The 13,954-nt window shown below is 39.2% G+C and overlaps 1 protein-coding gene across 1 annotated transcript; it reads left to right on the top strand.

The window, feature by feature from the left end:
* The first annotated feature begins 2,885 nt into the window (after positions 1 to 2,885).
* LOC117462532 (tryptophan 5-hydroxylase 1-like) lies at positions 2,886 to 13,614 on the top strand. Its single transcript, XM_034104802.1, has 10 exons — positions 2,886 to 2,981; positions 7,158 to 7,344; positions 7,505 to 7,602; positions 7,693 to 7,760; positions 9,866 to 10,062; positions 11,370 to 11,475; positions 11,588 to 11,714; positions 12,117 to 12,212; positions 12,687 to 12,820; positions 13,440 to 13,614. The coding sequence occupies exons 1-10, from the start codon at positions 2,886 to 2,888 to the stop codon at positions 13,612 to 13,614; spliced, it is 1,284 nt and encodes a 427-aa protein (XP_033960693.1).
* Positions 13,615 to 13,954: the final 340 nt, after the last annotated feature.

Below are 13,954 nucleotides of genomic sequence, written 5' to 3'. Positions count from 1 at the left end.
ATATATATATATAGGCCTATACGTTGATTTTTTTCGAAATCACCACATTTTGAGTTTAATGGTGTTCACTGGACAAGACGATTTCGGAAAAGTTGTCTTCCCAAAAGCTTGTACAATCCAGCCTATATTGCAGACAGTTTTTGGTCATTTGTGTCCTTTTCCTAATTCTTAGCCCCCCCCCCCCCATTCTTAGTGAAATGAGAGTCTCGGAATCTATTATAATCATGTGTAGGCTTTATACACATTATTATTTTATTCTTCACAGCAGTCTCTTGGCTTCTTTTTGAGTTTAACACAAAGAGTAGCATGCCAATCAGACTTTTTTAGAAAAGTGATTTGCTGCTATCATCCATGTAAATTATGTTTACGATGTTACGACAGCATAATAAAATAAACTAACAAAAAAAACACGTGTTTCGGAATGACCCTGCACAGTGGGATACGTTGGATACCTGCAACAATCAGTTATGCACAAAGGTCTGTGTTCTCTAATTGTATGAACAGAAAGCAGATGGATTACACTAGGATTGATTTTCATCAAGATTCTCAAATCTGGTTCAGATCCGGTTGTAAATGTGTTTAAATATGCCAGGTCTCATATGGAGCCTCCTAGAGGTACTAGGCTACTGTTTAAGACACAATTAAAGAACCAGCTGGAGACTTCCTGTCTCTTGATATAATTACAATTACTCATCATAGATGGATAACAGCATGGGTGAAGTGAACACGTGCCCTGGGCCCTGGACTGAAGGGGGTCCTTCTCCTCTTAAATGGATCAGCAGGATCAGTCATCTTACAATAAACTCAAATGAACTAAAAACTGACTACACAATCAGAATACACTGACAACTCAAAATATTTGACAATAGCGTGGTAATGACCTGTCAATCAAAAGGTAGCTGCTCTAAAGCATAACCTGCTTTATCAGCTTTCAGGCTCTAAAAGGGATTATAGTTTACAAGATAAAGGTCATGCAGTATTGCAAAAATGTTTAAACCAGAAATTAAGACCTCAAATTTTTAGGGAAAATGTTCAATGAGGAAAAAAACCAAGTAAGAAGGATGAGGAGTTTCTCATAGACTTTCATAAAAAAAAATTAAGCTGGATTCGCCTTCGCCTCAAATGAAAGATATTAAGGATGAATAGTAAAAATAAGATCAATATATACACCGTAACCAATACTGGAGCATTTGTTACGTCAGTTATCCGTGAGACATGCAAGTAAAGACTGCTCCATCGGTCGACATTGGCCCTGCAGCTGGTAACTGCAGAGCCACACAGATATAGAATTAAATCATCAGTATATTTACATTGTTCGTTGCAACCAACAATTCTCTTTTCCTGGAAAAACCCTCTATAATTTGTTACAACTGAAGTAATTACAATTGAATTTCGTTTTTATTGTAATTGTTGCCAAATAAGTACATACAGAAGACAAAAAAACAAAACAATCATGGATATCAAAAAATAACATTTCATTTAAATTTGACTTTTCACTTGAAGATTTAACACAATAGGACTACTCAACCATTACATGTGTGTGGTTTTACCCCGTCTGTCCTCTCTTAGCCCAATACATCCACATTCATCGTGTGAGAGCAAATCACTAAGCCACATCCTCAGTCTTTGCTATGTTCCCAGGTGGAGGCCAGATACTACTTAACATAGTTATAGTTTTAAGAACATGGCTTTACTTCTTTCTTGAACGTTGGGAGTCAATGTCCTATTTGATATAAATCAATTATTTAGAAATCACATACACATACTTCAGCTATATATAAAGCAAGTAGATGCACAGATGTAAAACAATGCAGTTTATTAGCACGTGTGACGCAAATAAAGTTGATGAATGCAGCCACAAATCCTAAGCTACTCCAGGAGGATGTCTGACTCACTCATTTACAGTATAAGTAAACCTTATAAATGTTACTCCTAATCGCTACTGATGGCCAGAACTAGTAAAGATGATGGTTGCTCATAACAGTAAAAACCTTAACCCTCCATGCTCTCGAGGTATATTGGTGAATAACCAGCTAAAGCTGTTGGAAATAACTACCTTGCAACAGTATGTAAAGACAATTGATTGAGGGAAACACTCACACGATCTTTCCATAGCATGGATTGATGAGCACAACTAAATGTACAGTTTGTATAAGGAACAAGCCAGCAATACAACGTCAACAGCATTTTGGAAACCACCACAGTGAAACAGTGCAACTTGACAACACTCTTAAAAGTCTGCATGTGAAAACTAAAATTGACAGTGCCATTACAAATGTATCGAATTGATTTCGAAGCTTGGTTTGGTGACTGAACCTTTCGGCCTAGTTCATTCAGACCAAAACAATGATATCTAAATGGAAACGCGCCATAAGATCTTTACCTCTCTTCCTCTTTCTGGCTGGTTTTATGTTTGAATGGCATTGCTGTCGCTCTGTTTTATTAGACTTTTAGTTTGTGCTTTCTTTCCTTGGAAGCTTGTTGAACTTTGGAAAAGGAAAAGTGCTTTGTAAGCCTTTATCCTTCCTATAATTCTTACCAATAATTTAAGAACAAAAAAACCTAATTGCCACGTTTGAAGCAGTCATTGTGGTGCACTTCCCCGAAGTGTGTTAATCGTGTCCAGTACTAATCTCTCTTCTGCTGGAATAAATGGCAGCTCCCTCTCCATGCCCCCCACCCACTGCGGCTTCATAAACACCTCAGCATTTTGCTCTGCGCAACAGTACAGCTGGCCACTCATTCTGAGCTGAACTACTGCACTGTTCTGCTGCCAAGACAAGGCTGTGTTTCCTTCGAAGAACTAACTGTCATCTACTTCAAACTTAGCTGTTGCTTGTGCAGAACAACTTTATTGAGAAACAACAGCTGATCTAGAAACAGGCATGTATGTCAACAAGTCTGAAGAACAGGGGCCATTCAGAGGAGGGTCTTTGGACTCGGTAAACCCTGCTAATGAGGAGAAGCAGCTCAACAATGAAGTAAGTCCATGCATTATATGGTAATATAAAAAGCCTCAACAAAAGAATAATGTTTGTTTTCTCAGGAGTTGTTTTAACCCTCTGATTTAACCTATTCCATGCACAATAAATGTACAGAATTACCAGTTTTCAATACTATTTGAAACATAGCTTATTGTTTCTTGTAATATCTTTTAATCAAAAAATATTTCATCACCCAGAATTTTAGGAAAAACATAAATGTTTTTATTTTGATATGTCCTCATATGACTTTAACTGTATGCCATGCAGAGAAAACTAAATGTTTTTACAAATCTAAATGACACTTCCAGATATGGGTACAAATTGACCAAGCAACGAAAGTACAAAGTATTTGTTCTTTTTCTACTAATCGACACACATCACACTCTTTTTTTACCTTTTACAATGTATGTTTTTTTGCAGCGATTTTGACTTTAAAAGCCAATAATAAAATTAAACATTTATTTATTAGGACTGCCATTATAAAAATAGAATCACATAAATCATTACAGCTAGCAATTCAGATTGTTGCTAACAATAAAAAAAGTACTACAAGTCAAAACAAAAAGTTTTAATATCCACTGTACTTTCTATCACTCGGAAACAACTATAGTTGGTAGCCGTTGTGATACTCGCATCCAGGTCTTTGGCAGTGTGAGCACCAGCTGCAGACATTCAAGCATTCAACCTCTTCCTTTTCATTTGTGAGACTTTATCCAGTTGTTGGGCAATAGCTGGGATGTGAATGTTCCACCCACACCTGATCAGTGTCTTCAATGTGCTTGTGGTGATGTGGTGTGTCTTCTAGGTGCCTCCTCGTTTGTGGCGTTAGCAAGCTCTTTGCCCAGCTACTTGTGTTATACCCGCGATGCAATCTCCAGGGTGTGGTGCAGTTAAGGTGTTGTAAGCATGTGATGTGGTAACATCCAGCATGTTGTGCCAGAGCACCATGGGCCATTTATTTCTTATGCATGTGTAGGTGCGCGTCATCTGATTAATTGTGTCTACTTTTTGTTCTGTTGTAGGACCGTTCCAATTCTTGCTTTCGCTTCACCCTATTACCCACCACTTTGCTTCATGCATTCTGCTCAGGAAGGAAAAAATACATTTCAGTTGATTGAATTGAGCATAGCTACAGTGTTGTTGAATCAAATTTAAGAGCAGTTGAAATCCCTGGATTTTATTTTGTTTCATTATGGCCGTTATTTCTGGTTGTTCTGACAAGGGTCTGTAATCTGGACAGATCCTTCTCAAAAAGCTCCAAGAAGACACTGGTACAAAGAAAAGATGATGGTTTGATTCGGCCTACATATACTCCATATACAATCCTAAAATGTATCTTCAAGACTATACAATATTTGTACATTTGTTAACATTAATCATCTGTCTGTCTGATTCCAACAGTAAGACAACGTTCACTCCCGTCCACCTCTCTCAATGCTATACAGGCAACCTTGCATCACTGATCCAGCAGACTTTTATTTCATATTTTTGCTGGTTTGCCTAGATGATATTATAAAAGCTGCTTCTAAATGGCACAAGCTGCTTATCGACTGTGACACAGTCACCCGGGCCGACCTTTGCTCCGCAGTATGTCATGAAACAGTCACCTACCTGAATGCTGCCATGTAGTGTGAGTGCTGCTGTGCAGGCTAATCCTGACTCAGTGTAATCTCTTTAAACAGATTTTTTGTGTGATTGCAGAATCTGCGAAGTGCTGTCTATAGTTCCTGATTAAACCATTTAAAGCACCTGCAGTCTCTCAAACTCAAGCACTTAGACATTGACGTCAGTTAAATTATAGGGTTTGTACGGATCAGGGCCTTGGTGTCTCCAGGACCACATTCTACCATGATGACAGAAATTAAAATAGGTTAAAATCAAATCTGAAACGTGTTGATGTCACGGCCAGGGCCGCCTTAATGCACGGGCTGACCTGGGCTGAAGCCCAGGGGCCTACGGAGATCGGGGGCCTATCATGAGCCAAAAATAAATTCAAAAATTCAAAAAATAAGTTTTTTATTTCGGATGTTTTTAAACAAATTTAAATAAACAAAGTCTTGGCTTTCAGAATATGAAACTTTGATTTCCAAAATCACACGATAAATACATTTTTGAAGCTTGTAAAGGGAAGAAGACAGCTCTCCCTAGCCACTCTGCTGTTCTGCTGCTCCCCTCCCTCTGCTGAAATTATGAATGTAAGCGTATAGTAATCATAGATAACACGGCAGGGTCCGTTCCAGTTTGTTTTCATCTGGTTTCAAATAAACAAAGTCTTGGCTTTCAGAATATTAAACTTGTTTCGGCAAATTCAGATGATAAACACAACTTTTAAGCTTGTGACGGCATAATTACAAGCGGAGAACGGAGTAACTTGACGTCACAGCAGGCATAACAACAGCCGGTGTTTCTCGTGAGTGTTTTCCCCGGGATACAAAACACACAAACGCAAAAATACACAAACACACACACACGTATACACACACACGTATACACACACACTCGTGAGCTTCCCCCAGACCAGTAATCCAAACGAAAATATCTTCCCTCCGTAGTATTTTGATCATTTGCTCCGCTAATCAATCAGATCGATGGATTCCAGAGATGACTCCGAAACAGTCAGTGGGCACCACTTAACAGCCAATCAGAATGAGAATATGTTTCACATGTGACTTATTCAAATTGCGAGTGATTGAGTGACAGATGAAGGTTGTTTAGGAGAAAAAGTTTGAGAGTAGCGCTCGGAAAAGGAATTTGTTGAGGGAAAAGGAGTTTCGAGACAAGCAGCTATTACAAAAAATGCCGAAGCTTCCAGGTTATTTTTAACCTGTAGGACAGGATGAGGAGGAAGGACAGATGAGTTCTGTACCGAGCGGCGGCGGTGCCGGCCGCGGGGCCTCGGAGCCAAGTAGGCCGTCTGGTTCTGATAGTGATGGAGTAGTGGGAGAGGAAAAACAGACAGGAGGGACATTATCTGTTGGAGGAGATGGAGAGGACGACGAGGACTTGCTACGTGGAGGGGAGCCAACGGCAACTGGACAAATACATGAGGGAGGCCCGATACATCACTCATCTGGAGGAGAGGACCAGGCGCGCGTAGAGCAGAGTGGAGAAGTGCGATCACAGAGCCTGCCGAGGCTATAAATGACTTTGATTTGTTGTTTAAATAGGGGGCCTACAAAACCATCAGCCCCAGGGCCTGATGGCAGGTTAAGGCAGGCTTGGTCACGGCTGGTCAAACCTTTCACAAGCAGACATTGCACATTCATTTGTCGAATAGACATCAATTTGTCATATACTATGTGAAGTGTCATGTAGTGAGTTAGCCAGCTAACAACAAATGGGGAAAGAAACTTTAACAATGTAAGATGACAATATGTCTTTGTGCAAACTAAGAGTTTAAAGTGCAAAAAAATATTTATGAAAAAACATTAATTCAAACTCTTTCATTAGCATGCTAATCAAGCTACATCCCACATGGTCACAGTAAGCTAGCTAGCGGAAAAAATGATAATTTTTTAACAAGTTATAAATGGTGCACTTTGACTGAAGCTATGATCCGCATGTTAACAGAAATAGAAATAGAAAATATGAAATATATTCGCTCCAGTAATATAATGAAACGGTACCTGATGTGTTTTGGCTCGGACAGGGCAGTAGTGTGGGACGCATGCGATGCAAAGTGCATGCAGAGAGAATTTCAACATGTAATTCAAGAGAGCGCTGTTGAACGCTTGTGAATACAATGTAAATGGGCATGCGTTAAACCAAAACATGCCATAAGAGCTAGTTTTTGTTTTTATGTTTACACTAAAAGTTTTCGATCCATTTTTATTTACAGTCTGACTATTTCTGTTGCTCACTGATGTTTACAATATCCATTTGTCAAGGCCAGTACATTAGGAGAGCATCAAGACAATAGGACCGTCTCCACTGGAAGGCCCACCAGCTCCAAGAGAGATGTTTCAACCATAATATTTTCACTGAAAAATGAAGTCGGTGGTCTCATCAAAGCACTTAGGCTTTTTCAGGTGAGTGTTTTATTAACTTTTATGTTTTAACAAAGTGTTAACTGTTATCTTTTTTGGTTGAAGTTCTCTTATCTCATTTAATTTGATCAATGTTTTCAAACCTTTTACACTTGTTAAGTTAATCTTTGATGTTATGTTTGTGCAGGAAAAACACGTCAACCTTGTTCACATTGAGTCCCGCAAGTCCAAACGTAGAAATTCCGACTTTGAGATCTTTGTGGATTGTGACACTGACAATGAACAGCTCAAGGAGCTGACTCAGCTGCTAAGGGAGCATACTGATATAGTTGAGATAACTCCATCAGAGAACTTCATCACTATACCTGAGGATGGTAAGCCATAGATGACTTTTGACTGTACTAAAACAAACGTACAACCAACATTATCACTGTATATGGTTAAAATGCAGGGGCTGTTTTGTTACGGTGTATTCAATATCGACACACAAAATCAGAACCTAACATATTTATATATTTCCATATTGTGTTTCAGATATGGCTGTGCCCTGGTTCCCACAGAAGATCTCTGAATTGGATCTGTCTGCAAACAGGGTTTTGATGTATGGCTCTGAGTTAGATGCTGACCATCCGGTATGTAGGGCAGTCACAGAGGTGCTTCTTTACTAGTAGAATAAGACAGTTATGAAGATGGATACTGATATTGTGAGTGTGTTTTTGCAGGGATTTAAAGACAACATGTACCGTAAAAGAAGAAAATATTTTGCTGATTTGGCCATGAGCTACAAACTGTAAGTTTCATTGTTTTCATTGTTTGCACTGTCATGCAAACACTTTCATTTTTGCATTGATGTATACAACGGATTAAGGTGACCAGTTTCAACATTTAGGGATAAACCCTTTCAGGGAACACCAACCCCAAAACATAACGAGTTCATTTCTAGTAGTCCTAAACCTGGAAAGGCTCCCTCGTCTTAAAGTAATCATTTTTTTAAATGAAGTCATGAGCATCATATAGTACTATTATAAAGGTGGTGTTAATATTTGAAGATTATGCTGCTGAATAAATTAAGTATCATAAACATTTGTTTGCCAAAGGTCATGTTTTCGAGAAACCCTTGCAATGCTAACTTCTGGGACAGCCCACCAAAAGATGTCATCCCTGCAAGACATAAAATAAATACAGGGTTTCCCACACATAGACTATACTTGGGCGGGCCGCCCAGGTATATTAACGGCCGCCCAAGCATATTTCGCGAGCCATTTAAGTTTTTTATTTTAATTTTTTTTATTATTTTTATTAAAAAAAATTGTATTCGTCCGTGACCACGACACCACTGTCATACAGATCATAAATCAAAGCCCTTGATTGGTCTCTGTGTCATTCAAGCTCGGGATAACCTCAGCTCAGGTGAGGTAAAGGACTCTCTGAGTGTTTAGATAGTTAACTTAGTCTAAGTTCTCAGTGGGTCACCATTTATGTAAACACATATTTCCATTTGAGAGGGTAGTGATTGGTCTAATGGATAGTGAGGTGGGCTGAAGATCGGAAGGCTGTGAGTTCAAATCCCGCCAGGAACACCACCACTAGTGTGCCCTTGAGTAAGGCACTTAGCCCTTAGTTACTCCAGGGAGAATGTCCCTGTAATCGGTCATTATAAGTCGCTTTGGATAAAAGCGTCAGCTAAATGAAATGTAATGTGATTAGTAAAATATGCATGAATAAATAAATAAAAAGTTAACTAGGTGAAAAAAGGTAAGATACACTTTTAAAACTTGTTGAGAGAAAACTAGTCTTTGCTGCTGCCTCAAAGAGGAGCAGGGGGAGAGGAGGGAGACAGGAGAGGCTGATTCAGGAGCACAGACACACTCACAACTATAAATGAACCAAAAATAAATTAATAAACAAGTTTCAGTGTTTTTTCATATTGGAAATCGTATGTTATTGGTTATGGCCATGATTTTATGATTATTGAAATGTATACAGTTCTGTTTAATATAGGTGTTTCCATAGATCTAGTCTCTTTATTTTCCCCTCAAAATGCACCAGATTGATGCATTTAACTCCAAAATAAAAAATAAAATCTTACCGGGGGGGCATGCCCCTGGACCCCCCTAGAGGATTTGAGGTTGACCCCACTAAAGATCACATGGATAGGTTCCTAAATACATTTATAAATACATTATTTTTTTTAAATAGTAACCCATTTCCATATGTTCATGTGTGGGTAGTAGATTTAAACTATAGGGCTATCATTATGGGCCCTGCCTGTACCTGTTCGCTCTGCCATCGCGTGAAGGGTCTGCTAACAAGCGACCAACAGAAAGGTTAATGTTAATGTTGTTGCACGTCACCCACCCCCCCGCTACCACCACCCCCCCAAGTATATGTCAGATCTGTCGGAAACACTGGCAGTTAATGGACCAGCACCAGAGGCGTTCCCATACACACAGGCGTTGGAGCTGTTCTTCATGAAATCCCAGAAGGATGAAGTGCTCTGACAAACAGTGCCATCTTTGCGCAAAATGATTATACAGGAATGAAAAGTCAATAAATAAACATGTTGTTAAAACTTTTTTTTTTTTTTTCTTTCTCCGCGCGAGTTACTTTCTAATATGGGATTCTATTCGACAATTCGTTTTGTCAATTGCAAATATAAAATGTAAAAATTGTAAAGGAAAAACGTCGTGGTGGTACAGCTTTCTCAATGACCTACTGCAATGACAGAAACTTGGATCAGTTATAAAGTTACGAGTTAAACCAAAGTAATACTTGTTGAGATGCAATAATACAGTATCACAAAATGACACAATATTTATTGATTCATTACATTGTTACACCAATATTCTATACTATTGTATTGACGTCACAAAGCTGACTCTTTCTGTATGTCAGTGGCGATCCTATTCTTCGTGTAGACTTCACTTCAGAGGAGGTGCGTACCTGGGGAGTGGTGTACAGGGAGCTCAACAAGCTGTACCCCGGCCATGCCTGCAAGGAGTACCTGAAGAACCTGCCCCTGCTGACCAAATACTGCAACTACAGCGAGGACAACATCCCACAGCTGGAGGACGTCTCACACTTCCTCAAAGGTAACGTTTCAACCAGCTTTGATCATTCTGTGGGTCTATCTGGACCCTGAGTCTGTAATAAAGTTTTCATTCATTCTCAGCAAACAACACGATACAAACAGAGTGTTTAAGCCACACCATTTTTCAGTATTCAGTATCAGTATTTTCTGCCAAATTTCCCTACGAAAGGTCTAAATTGACTGAGTTATGATGTCTAGCATCAAGTATGGGAGTGCTTCTATTCTCTACAATAACGGTAAATGGACTGCTGGTTGTGGTCAAAGATTCATTTATGTATGTATTTAAATAGCAATGGGCCTAAAAAAAAATTGGGCCTCATGCAAGAACATTTCTGTATTCTTTCCTGAAGCTCTTTTACTTTTTGAGTGCTCTATACCACCTGTACGTGAGCAGGTGCACTTTCATGGTAAGTAACCTTAGTATAATCAGGGCTTCAGATATACGGTGGCCGACAGGGGAAAACGCGTTAGAACGGCCCAAACACTTCCATTAGGAGAAACGCGCTACATTTTCAAAAACTATGCAAATATAAAAGCACACATGTGCACATGCAAATGAAGAAAGATCTTCACCAACTTGATAACATGTGCAGCATTTAGAAAACATTCAACAACTTCATGAAACATGCGCAGTGTTTATTAAAAACTAAATACTGCAAACACCAACATCTGCAATAAGATCGGGAGGAATCGGACAATCACATAGTTAAAATAAGCTGATAACACTTACATTTTAGGTACGTTTCCAGTGACAGTCACTTGGACTTACTGCTTCATTTTGTAGCCAGCTGATATATGGGCCAAGACTCCCTTTTTGTGTAATTTTTACTTGTCTGATTATCAATTGAAGAAAGTAAAATGGAGCTAAGAGATGCCTAAAACAGTTCTTATTTTTGGTTTCATTCATTTATTTTACTCAAAAATCAATCAAATGCTAAATTGCTGTCAGACAATGGGGAATTTATCCCAATGCTTTCACACAGACTGTTTACCTGCATTCACTTGAATAAACTTTATCGGGATTACTTAAAATTAATTCTGTTTGTGGTTCTTGTATAAAGCCCATTGTTCCTGATAATCCAGGTAATTATTCACAGACTTGGCTTTTTCATGTTTTCAATGGAAAGTACCTCTACCAAATAAACAGACAGGCAGTCTGTGTGTGTGTGTGTGTGTGTGTGTGTGTGTGTGTGTGTGTGTGTGTGTGTGTGTGTGTGTGTGTGTGTGTGTGTGTGTGTGTGTGTGTGTGTGTGTGTGTGTGTGTGTGTGTGTGTGCAGAGCGCTCAGGCTTCATCATTCGGCCAGTAGCAGGGTACCTCTCCCCCAGAGACTTTCTGGCGGGCCTGGCCTTCAGAGTGTTCCACTGCACTCAGTATGTCCGCCACAGCTCTGACCCCTTGTACACTCCAGAGCCGTGAGTACAAATGTGCATACGCACAAAACTTTCACCTTGTACTACTGTTGCAATGATCACGAGTTGAAAACACCTACCCACATTTGCCTTCTCAAATGTGTGTTTGATGCAGAGACACGTGCCATGAACTGCTGGGTCATGTTCCTCTGCTGGCTGAGCCCAGCTTCGCCCAGTTCTCTCAGGAGATTGGTTTAGCTTCGCTGGGAGCTTCAGATGATGCTGTTCAGAAACTGGCCACAGTGAGAACACACACAAGCACGCAAATGCACACACATGCAAACACACACCACCGAAAGAAACCAAAGAGGAGACTAAAGCCAAATAAGTATATACTGTACACCTATATATACTACTTTATTTGAGTGTAATGCCCCCATTTTATTGAAACCAGCTCTCAGTTTCACATTATGAGTGTGTTTGTCGCCTCGGTTTGATTTAAGCACAAAATCCCTTATAAAATGTGTTGTTGAGCAGCTTACTGATAATTGCTAATGGCTTGCCATTGTTCAATATCACATTATTGTTTGTTCAAAGTTCCCTAAAGTTTGAATTTACAAATGTTTTCAAAGACATCTATTACTTACATTCTAATATTGTGGATGAATAGGATAATGTCCAAATGACAACCTGTTTTGTTCTAGTGTTATTTCTTCACAGTGGAGTTTGGTCTCTGTAAGCAGGAGGGCAGGCTCAGGGCCTATGGAGCTGGACTCCTCTCCTCCATCAGTGAACTCCAGGTAACACATTATGTCCTTTGTCTAGCTTTATACAATACACAATCATCTACTGCACTTTATGCTCATACTGTGAACTAACTGTGCCTCTGCTTAGGCTTTCTTTCAGAATCTTTACAAAAATTAAATTACTTGAGATGTTGTGCCAGAAAACACTTTCTTTGCACATTACAGTTCCTGGTTTATAACAAAACCATATATTTTTAATACAGCAACAGTATTTTTATTCATTTTTGTAATGATCTCAATTTATATGAATGAACCAATACTGACCTTATCAGTCAGTCCTGTAGCATTAGCCACAGCAATGAGTGTTGGGGGGAACATTGTAACTAGCTTTTACTACCACTTTTGAGTGGGGTACTTCACATTTTAATGTTTCGGTCAGCCAAAACCATGTTACATGACCAATCAGGTTTGGAGCGGCATTCTCTCAATATGTAAATGCATCTACAATATGTCTCTTTCTTCCATCAGCATGCTTTGTCTGGCAAGGCCCATATCCTTCAGTTTGACCCTGTGGTGACCTGTAACCAGGAGTGCAAAATAACTACGTTCCAAGACGTTTACTTTGTTTCTGAGAGTTTTGAGGACGCCAAGAACAAAATGAGGTCAGCAGAATTCCGCTCTGTAAATACAGATGTCTCTTAATAATGTTGCTAACAACATTTTAAATAATCCCAGTTGCAATGGGCAACCTATTTTACATAAATTAATTACCTAGCACTGTAACATGTTTCATAGAGTTGAATTAGCCTGCTTTAAATTGCTTATGCTAAGCTAGGCTAATTACCTCCTGGCTCTAGCTCTATACTTTGCACATAGACATGAGATTAGTATCAATTGTCAATTGTCACATTTGGAAATAGAGTAAATATATAGAGTAACTATTTATTTACCAACAGCATTTTTTCCTCTATCTGTAACCTACCTAAACATTTTGTTAGCATACCAAAACATTAGCTTAGCTTTAACAATTCCTTTTGTTGTGTATTCCCCAAGGAGGTAACTCACAGTATTGTTGTTCATGTTGCATTTAACTAAATGTAACTTCTTATTAAGTCCCTTCTTTCCCCTTTTTCGGAACTTGTACTGTTTGAATTCTGAATTTCACTTTTCAAATGTTGCCGCACAATATGGTTGTTGACTGTTTTTGTATTTCGACGCTGTTAAAGTGATGTGAAACATTTATCTGGGTTACTAATAGAAAAAACGTTGCTGTGTCTGCAGGGAATTTGCTAAGACCATTTGGCGTCCATTCACAGTACGCTATGACCCCTACACCCAGAGTGTGGACGTCCTGAAGGACACCAACAGCATCAACAGCATGGTGAAAGACATCCGACATGAGCTGGACATTGTAGAAGACGCCCTAAACCGACTCCACAAACATCTGAAGGACTGAGGAGGGGTCATAATATGGACACTATATGGAGTTTAATCAAGTTATAATTAAACAGTACTTGTTGCCTCATGATTGGCCAGACATATAAATGTTGTGTAAAGCTGCCGACTGTTAAAAAAACTAACAGGAAAGTGAGGGATATGTACACGACCATCCAGCTCTAAGAAGAGGTTTAATCAAACAAGTAAAAAGACCTGTGTGGGTGCACCGTGCTGTATTTCCCCCCAAAAAGCAGTTAAATAAGCATGTTAATCCTGACTGATGCTGCTGGCGTCTTTACACAGGTATGCATCACAACAATATGCTTATATCTATATATTTGGCAGCATTTACATTTGAA

Source organism: Pseudochaenichthys georgianus, chromosome 3 (assembly GCF_902827115.2).
Source record: "Pseudochaenichthys georgianus chromosome 3, fPseGeo1.2, whole genome shotgun sequence".
NCBI lineage: Eukaryota > Metazoa > Chordata > Actinopteri > Perciformes > Channichthyidae > Pseudochaenichthys > Pseudochaenichthys georgianus.
This window is presented reverse-complemented; position numbering and strand designations above follow the sequence as displayed.

What these genes read in the sequence shown, in the direction of transcription:
- LOC117462532 (XM_034104802.1), top strand. Translation starts at nt 2,886, where the DNA reads ATGTATGTCAACAAGTCTGAAGAACAGGGGCCATTCAGAGGAGGGTCT. An exon ending in CATCACTATACCTGAGGATG is followed by an intron (nt 7,345 to 7,504) that starts GTAAGCCATAGA and finishes ATTGTGTTTCAG; the next exon opens with ATATGGCTGTGCCCTGGTTC. An exon ending in AGTTAGATGCTGACCATCCG is followed by an intron (nt 7,603 to 7,692) that starts GTATGTAGGGCA and finishes GTGTTTTTGCAG; the next exon opens with GGATTTAAAGACAACATGTA.